A 9,224-nucleotide genomic window follows, 5' to 3' on the forward strand; every position below is an offset into this window, starting at 1 on the left:
GGGCCCTCAGCCATGACAGCTTTCCTCTCACAGGCCCTGCACTTTTCTTGTTAGGTTTACTCCTGGGATATCTAAAACCTTTCTGGTTGTTTTTCTCATAAATTGGCTGTTTTTTCTATTTTATTTGCTAACTAGTTGTTTATAGGAAATCTATTAATTTTTGTATGTTGATTTGGAAACCAGTCCTCCTCCTACTCTCAGCTTTTCCATTGATTCTCTTGGGATTTCACATGCTTTGCATGCACGGAGAGTTTGTGTCCCTCTCTGATATTTATTTCTTGTATTTCTTTCTCTCACTGAGAGAGATGTCCCCCGGAATGACGCCCAGTGCTGTGATGATAGTCCTCATTCTTGCCTTGTCCCCGACTCAGGGGAAAGTGCCCAGTGTTTCCCAGTAAGTCTGAAGGAGGTGTCCATTCACGTCTATTTATGAAGGGTTTTTAAAACACCAGGAACAGGTGTTGGGTGCCTTCTCAGTATCTATAGAAATGATTTTTTTTTTCTCCTGTGAACTATTAAGAGATTTGGCCAGACTTTAGTCTCCATATTTTATGCGGATATTATGAAAAGAACTAAGAAAATTCCTCGATTTCTATAGTCTCTGCAAATGTATGAATAAGTTGGGATTGTTCCTTGACAGTTTAAAATAATTAATTTGTGAAACTGCCTGAGTTTGCCGCTTTTTAGAGGAGAATTTCTTGATACTGTTCATCTTTATTTGGTCTACATAAAATATATATATATATATACATATATATATTCTGGGCCAATTTTGTTAATTCATATTTTCCTGGAAAATCATCAGTTTCATCCAAGGTTACAAACTTATTTGTAAAGTCTTACAACTTACCCTGGTTATTTTTCTTTTGAATTGTGTATTTGTGTCTTCTTCATTTTTTGTCTTTTTTAACTTGGCTACCCACTGGTCTGTCTGTATTATCCTTTGCTCCTACCCAAAGAAAAGTTAGTTTTCAATATATGCATTAATTCCACTGTTTTCATGTTTCCTAATTCACCAGTGTCTGCACTAGATTTACCCTTTCTTCCCTTCTCTGCTGGGTGTCCTTGCCAACTTCTTGAGTTGAACGATTAGCTTGTTTACCTTCCAGTTTTCTTGCTGAGTGATGGGAGATGAGACTTTGGGATCCTAACAACATTAAGACACCAGAGGAGCATCCCACAGAGGAGTTACAGAAATAGTGAAAGTCCTAGCCCAAGAATGGCCTCCAGTCTCCCGTGTTTAGGTTCAGCGAGATTGGGGAGGAGATTTGGTAAGAGCAAGTGAGAGAGAGCACAGAAAGGCCAATTAGGAGGCTTGTAAGTAAGTGTTATTGTTCCAGGTAAGTGGGGAGACGATACTGACATTTTTCTGACATCCTCCCTATCTCTACAGTATAAGGAAGGACACCCTCACAGGTGACATAGAATCCTTTGGGAGTCCTGGTGATATTTTTACCCTTAAAATTTCAGGTGCAGGGTGTCCTCAAAAGAGGGGTTTATTTTTGTTGCTTGTAAGTTGAAAAAAGTCAATCACGAGAGAGAGAGCGCAACCAAAGAGAAGTCAGACCCTTGAGACAGAAGAGCAGACAGGAAGCTGTGGGCAGGAACAGTGGGTCACCCAGTTCAGGCAGAGGAGCCAAAACCTGGCAAAGAAAGATGACAATTACACCCAAGGAGACGTAGGGAACAGAGTTGTGACCAGGAACAGCATCCTGGGTGAAGGAGTGCTGGGACTGACATTTATTTAGTAAACACTTAATGTAGGTCAATTTTAGGAATTCTGTTATTCTAGAAACCCATACATAAAACCAAGTTTGTAAATGTATTTGCGGAGAATTTCTGCAATGTACTGTCTTGATTCCTTTGATTTTCTCTGTATTTGTGGTTATTTTCTCTTTCATTTCTAATTTTATGTGTTTGTGTTTCCTCTCTCTTTTTTTCTTTTGGCTACTCAGAGGGTAATCCACTTTTGTTACATTATATCATGTGACATTCCCGATTTTTGGATTCAAAAACAATTAAACATCAGCAATTTCATACGGTTTAACCTAATATTATTTGGCAGGCATTTTACGTCCATTATCTCATTTAACACCCCCAAAAGCCACGTGAGATGGGCACAATCTTCATCACTTTACAGATGAGGCATCTAAAGCCCACAGAGGGTAAGTAAATTGCCCCTGAACACACAGCTGATATGTAACAGAGCCAAGACATAAACCCAGATTCTTCTCATGCTGAAGTCAGGGTGTACCTTTGAACATCACCTTGGCACGCACTACCCAGACTCTCTGTAAAGGTCACACCCAACTCAGGGCTTGGAAGGCCTTATCTGTACCCCTCCTGCGAGCATCTGGACATCCTGGCCAGAAGAGGCTGTCCAGGGCCCCCAGGAGGGGGACTGATGGGAGCCTGTGGGCAGCTTCGGACAGCAGTCGAGGAGAGTATGGAGCCTCCGTGTTACAAGAGGCACCCAACACTGTTGGAGAAGCCCCGGATGAGGCAGGAACCTCACGGTGAAGTATTTATTGAGGGCCTCTGTGTGCCAGCACTTCTAGGCATTGAAGATATAACGAGGACAAGGCCCCACCCTCCTGGAGCTGACATTCAAGTGGTGCCAAAGTCTGCAAGTGAAGGGATTTAAGGACCTGAAGAAGCAAGTGAAATGAAATAGTTCTACCTCTGGAGAAGAGAACAAGCCACGTGATCACAGAATCATAAGGGCAGTGGGGAGCGGCACTCACAGCTGCCAGGGGCACCGGCCCCTCAGCTCAGGGCAGGGCTAGTGTCCTCTACCTGGGTGGCCAGCATCAGCTTCACACATATAACCTTACTGTCTGTGCTTGGTATCTGAGAGCTACTGGGGAAAAAGGCAGACATAAATCTAGGAAGGAAAAAATGAGCGCTCTTGACAATTAAGTCTACAAGAGCTGGGCAAACTAAGTAAGACGCAGGATGAGATAAAGATTGTCAGCAGTAAAACTTCCGTGTGTGTGAATCGTTTTTGTTTCGTGCTCTCTCACTGCTCATTCTTGCACAGGATATTGGCGCTCTCCAGCCTGCATCTTTATCTCTATTAGGAGTGATACAACCTTCCAGGGCTCTACAGCTTTGGGAACTATGACAAGTTCATTTAAATTTTTTGTGCTTATGGATCCTTTTTGGTCCCAAGTTTTATCAAGTGTGTCCAGCATTTTTGTGAAATGGATTTGGCAGCCCTGCCTGTGCCCAGGTTTCTATCCCTTGCTGGGAGCAGATTGGTGTGTGGGCTGTGAAATGCTAGGGGTGGTTGTCAGATCTGGGGTGGCCTTTCTGGTGAGAGCAGGGTGCTTAGAGGAGGGACTTCTTATAGTCCTGGTGAGTTTGGAAATGGAATGAGTGAAGAAGATGGGAAGGGGCAGCAGGAAAGGAGATGGGTCTGGAGGAAGGGGCTACTGTGATCAAAATCTTGGTGTTGGAAGAGTGCCAGAGGTGGACACTCAAAATGTGTTGAGGAGGGGCTGATATAGAGTGGGGGGAAGAAGCATCAGAAAGCCTAACCCCCGGGGCACTGCTGACCCAGGCCTGTCCTGGTGCGGAGCGTGGACTCGGCTTGTTTTCCAGGATGCGTGACGCTGAGTGGCCCCAGCACCGTAACAGGCGTTGTGGGGGAATCTCTGAGCGTGCAGTGTCAGTATGAGGAGAGAGTCTAGGAAAATGACAAATACTGGTGCAGACGACTGATTATTAGGCCATGTGTCAAGATTGTGGAGAACAGAGGGTCAAAAAGCAAGAAGATGAAGGGCGGATGTCCATCAGGGACCATCCTGCCCTGCTTAGCTTCATAGTGACCATGAGGAACCTCACAGTGGAGGATGAAGGCACATACTGGTGCGGGATTGCTCTAAAATGGCTCAAAGATGGAGCATATCCGTTTGATCCTGCCTTCCAGGCGGTGGTGTCTGTGTCCCCAGGTGAGCCCCTGCCCCACAGCAGCACCAGGGCTGCCAGAACAAGCTCAGGTCAGAATGGCTGGGGCAGGTCTCAGGTCAGAGACTTGAGGAGAACTATGCGTGCGTGTGTGTTTGTGAGTGTGTGTGTGAGTATCTGTGTGTGTAAGACAGAGGGAGAGAGAGAGAGAAGTCCCAAGAGCAATCTGCCTTGCCCTGACTTGTAGCCATCTCAGTGGGCCTGGGAGGTACTGAAGCAGGTGGGGTGGGGTGAGTGAGGCGGACCTGAGTTTGAGATCCCAAGACAGTGGGGTCCTTGCACCTTCTGCCCCCACTGGAGCTGTGTGGGACAGGCCCACTCTGAAGGTCTCCCCATCATGTCCCTGGGCCTGGTCGTCATGGGGCCTCTGGCATCTTCTCTCCGGGACCAGCGGTCATACACAGATCAGCTGCCCAAGCTATGGAGGGGACATAGTGATGGGCCAGCCTCAGTCAAACCCGTGTCCTGATTGCTGTCTGATCCTCAAGCCCAGTCCCCCCCTTTCCCTCGGGCCACCTAGTTTAGCCTCGACTTCCTGGGCTGCCCAGGGAAACCCCACTTTCCTCTGGCTTTGTACAAACCGACTCTGTGAAGGGCCTGGCCACCAGCCCCAGTGTGGGCCCTGGTGCAGCTGCAACAACCATGGGGAAGGCTCAGCAGGTCCCTGCTGCCTCTGGGGCTCATTTGCCTCGTGGAGTATCCTTCACAGCACCTCCCTGGCTCCCTCCTCAACCTGGAATCCCCACCTGTGACAGTGAAGTGCTCGTCCATTGGGAAGTCTATTCAGCAACCCCATTTTCCAGGCCACTTCTCTATCATGTGCTGCCATTCAAAGGAGTCTCAGACACCATCGGTGGCCGAGTAGGGCAGAGAGTCTGGGAAAGGGTCCATTGCAGTACAGACAATGTGTCCTCAGACAGGAGGACACCCAAAGTACCACAGACTCCAGCAGGGGTGTCAGGACTCAGGGGGTGATTCATTGCCACGTGGTCGAGGAGGGCCTCCTGGGGGAGGAGCTGATGTCTCTGCTTAGTCTAGACCGAGGAAAGAAGGGTGCTGAGAGCTGAGCCTACAAAGCAGAGAGAGGAGGAGAGCCACCTGTGGTTAGCTCCCCAGAAACTCAGAGCATGTGGGGGATGGTTGAGAGCTAAGCAGAGGGGCAGGCAGGGCCAGACAGGGCAGGAGCTGGGCTCAGTGGGGACGTTAACCCTTGATATGCCAGATGTACAGCCCAGACGCACGACTCTGGCCACTGTGTGCTGTGCTCGGAGGGGACGAGACGGGGGTGGGAGAGAAGTTAGAGTTCTCAGCACTGCCTCACCTGCGTCAGCAGTATGGAATCAGGACTGTGGGCTTCCTGTGTCCTGCTTGGAAATGCTCCCTTGGCCCAGGGGGCCCTGGGGAGACTTTGGCCCCAGGCTCCTCTCTCCTGCCCCTTCCAATGTGAGCATGCTGTGTGAAATCAAGCCACAAAGGTGGTGAGCGGCGGGGAGGGTCAGAGGAGAGGTCCTGGGTCTGACGTGTGTTTTTACCACCAGCAGCAACATCAAGCACACCTACAAGTACCACGACTTCCACAACCACAACCGAAGGTCCACCTGTGCTGTCCACCACACTGACCACAGCGGGTGCCACCCACAGCACGAGCAGCCAGGAGAACTCCAAACAGAGCCAGAGCCTAAGGCAAGGTGCCCCAGTTCCCATGACCTGGAGGTGGGCCTTCTCGGTCTGGGCTGCCTCCCCGATGGTCGATGGTCATCCAAACATGGCCTAGATGAGGGTGGCACTCACATCCCTGCAGTTGGAATCTCTCAGCTCCCTCTGTCCCAGGCCAGGTTGGACGCCCCAGGCTCTGTATTCCAGCTTGTGTAGCTGAGGCCACACTGGACCTGCACTGGACTTCCAGAGAGGGCTCAGGCCAGGGAGAAGTTTGAATTGGGGTGGAAGGAATTACATTTAGTGAGAGGTGATGACATCCTACCTGGCCCATGCTAGGCGTGTTACATGAGTGTTCTCATTTGCTCCTCACTGCCACCTGCAGAGTTATTATCCTCATTTTACAGATGAGTAAACCGAGGCTCAGAGAGGCTGAGCGATTTGCCCAGGTGCACAGCTCCAAGAGGCAGGGCTGGGCTTCCAACTCAGGTTTATGTGACTCCAAAGTCTTGGATTCTTCCCTCTAAACCGTTGTTGGTCTTAGTTGCCATTGAGTTCATACCTACTAATGGCGACCCCACGTGTGCAGAGTAGAGCTGTGAACCTTCAGAATCAGATCACCAGGCCTGTCTTCTGAGGTGCCCCTGGGTGGGTTCGAACTTCCAACCTTTCAGCCAGTAAATAGTTGAGCACTTAACTGTTCGCACCACCCGGGGGCTTTTCTCTAAACAAGTGGCTCTTAACCTTTTTGGGGTCACCAACCCCAGGGAGAATCTGAAAAAATCTGTAGACTCTCTTCCTCTAAAAATGCCAGTGGTTATCAACCATTTCTGGGACCCACGGATGCTGAAGCCCTTCCCTAGGCTTCCTGCCAACCAGGAGGTACAGTCTTAACATCAGACATGGTGAAAGTCAGGCCCCAAACACGCCACTTCCAGACATTGACCCTGCAGATATTCACACACAGGAAAAGCTAGGTTTTATGGGGCCTGAAGCCTGTACAATTTAGGGGGGCATCTTTAATAAAAAGATTAGAAAATAATTAATACAAATTTAGGTATGAAAGAAGAAGCCCAATCCTAACACAAAAAAAAAGACCAGATTTACTGGCCTAAAGGAGACTGGAGAAACCCCGAGAGTATGGCCCCCACACGCCCTTTTAGCTCAGTGGTGAAGTTATCTCCGAGGTTCACTGTTCAGCCTGGGAGTGGACAGCCCTGTAAAACCAAATGAGACTAATGAGGTACAGGAGTCCAGTGACAAGGGCCAGAAGGCAGAAGGGGACAAGGAAGCTGGTGATAGGGAACCCAGGGTTGGGTAAGGATATTGTTGATGTGCTGTGAGATTGTTAACCATTGTCATAGGGCAACATTTGTAGTAACTGTTAAATGAGAAACTATTTTGTTCTGTAAGCCTTCATCTTAAGTGAGAATAACAGCACAACTGGAAGAGCGTAGTCAATGTCACTGAACTGTGCATGTAGAAATTTTTGTAATGGTGTATCTTTGGCTATGTGTATTTTCACCAAAAAAAAAGGTTGAGAAGTTAGAGGGTTGACATGTTGTGGGGTTGTTAACCAATGTCATAAAACAATATGTGTACTACTGTTTCATGAGAAGCTATTTGTTCTGTAAGCCTTCACCTGAAGTACAATAAAAAAAAAAAAAAAAAGAAGAGGCCCAAGCACGTGAAGTCCCCGAAGCTTAATCTTTATTAAAAAAACCCAAAGCTGTTACTGCTAAATCAATTCTCACTCATGGAGACCCCATGTGTTACAGAGTAGAACTGCTCCATAGAGTTTTCTTGGCTGCAATCTTCATGGAAGCAGACTGCCAGGACTTTCTTCATGGTGCTGCATGGTGGGTTCAAACTGCCAACCTTTAGGTTAGTAGCCCCATCACCAGCTGTTTGTACTACTCAGGGACTTCTAGCTTCATTATCTTCACAGTAAATCACTACTGCTTATCCAAGTATAAAATGGTGAGGGGACAAGGTTTCTTACTGCAACAGTGTTTGCTATCACGAAAGATAGGTGGAAATTTTTAAGAAAGAATAGTTTAAAAATTTATGGCACAATCCATGCAACGGAATAATACACAGCTGTGAAAAAGAGCAAGGGACTTCTTTATTTCCACTGATGTGGGAGATCTCCAGGATGTGTTGTTATGATGTAACACCAGAATACAAGTAGTCCTGGACTTATGACATGTTCTGTTCCAACGACCCCGTCATTTGTCGATTCTGATTAAGTCAAATAAACCTTTTTTTTTTTTTTTTAGTTTTCATTGTTATTGCCTTTTATTATCAGTATCTTTATAAATCCGATCGTTACTTGTCTTTAGGGGTTGGAAACATTACATATAAACTTACAGGTATATTTTAATACATATATATTATTAACAATAAGATGTACAAAAAAAGACGGTCAACAGTGTGGTTGTTGCAACTCAAATATGTCGTAGGTCGGGGACTACTTGTATGTATACTATACCTGCCTTTGTGTGAAAAAAGGAGGAAAATAATGTATATATCTATTTGCTTGTATATAAAAAGTCCCTGGGTGGTGCAATTCCACACCTAATTGTTTATGTCCTAGTAAGTGTAGGGGCACTCAGATATTGGGGTACAGTGGCACATATTCAGGTCTCACCTGGATCCCTGGGTCTCCCCTCACATCATCCCCACAGCCGGGCCCCTCCTCATGTCCCCAGGCCTAAGTTAAGGGGTGGAATGGCATTCCTTCCAGTGGGGCTGTCCTGTCCTCGGACCTGTCCAGGGTTGGTCCTGGTGTGGATTATTGTGGACACAGGATCTAGGCTCATGGACAAGGGGAAGAGGAGGCTCCAGTGCTTCCCCTCGAAGAAGGAGCTCATTGTCTGTCACTGTGTCCCCCACAGGTCCCTGCTCAGCAGCATCCACTTCCTACTTCGGTCTTCCTGAAGGTGCCCTTCTTCTTGAGCATGCTCAGTGCTGTCCTCTGGGTGAACAGGCCTCAGGGGGCCCTAGGGGAAGATGAGGTCAGCCTAACTATGAGAACCAGTAACCCTGGTGCCCAGGATACCCTGTCCACAGATCCAGACCCTCAGGTGGAATCAAAATGATCTCAGCAATAAGTCCTGTGGTGCCGTACAGGTTTCTATCAGAAAACTCTGTAATCTTTTTTGAAACTTTTTTCATGCAGTATGTCAAGCATATAAAGTAATATATCTGGTAAATAAGTATACCTTTAACAAAGAATATTCTTCAACACCTGTTTGCCCACCTTACAGATTAAGAAAGAGAGCGTCACTTTTACTGTTGTGTGTGTGTGTGTGAGCCTAACCTGAGATAGGAATCCATCTTCCTTTCTCCGTGTAGATACGCATTGTCCACAGTTACTGACAACTCCCTCTTTCCCCTATGGTCTGCTTTGTGACTTCTGACAGATATTGACTTCTATGTTTCTGTGGATCTTTTTCTGAGTTCTCTATTCTCTTTCGTTTGTCTATTTCCTTATTCCTGAACCAATGCAAACTTGTTTTAATAACTATAGATTTATTAAAAAGCCTTGATACCTGGTATGTCATGTCACCACATATTGTTCTTTTATATCAGTCATG

General features: G+C 47.0%; 1 protein-coding gene across 1 annotated transcript; it reads left to right on the forward strand.

Moving 5' to 3' along the window:
* Positions 1 to 2,404: 2,404 nt before the first annotated feature.
* On the forward strand, positions 2,405 to 6,765 carry LOC111820177 (CMRF35-like molecule 8). Its single transcript, XM_023729430.1, is given in 4 exon segments — positions 2,405 to 2,521; positions 3,693 to 3,776; positions 3,779 to 4,142; positions 5,511 to 6,765. Coding segments are annotated over 4 exon segments (798 nt in total). The 3' UTR covers positions 5,744 to 6,765.
* The last annotated feature ends 2,459 nt before the right edge of the window (positions 6,766 to 9,224 follow it).

The sequence above is a fragment of the Trichechus manatus genome, unplaced genomic scaffold (assembly GCF_000243295.1).
Source record: "Trichechus manatus latirostris isolate Lorelei unplaced genomic scaffold, TriManLat1.0 scaffold00028, whole genome shotgun sequence".
NCBI lineage: Eukaryota > Metazoa > Chordata > Mammalia > Sirenia > Trichechidae > Trichechus > Trichechus manatus.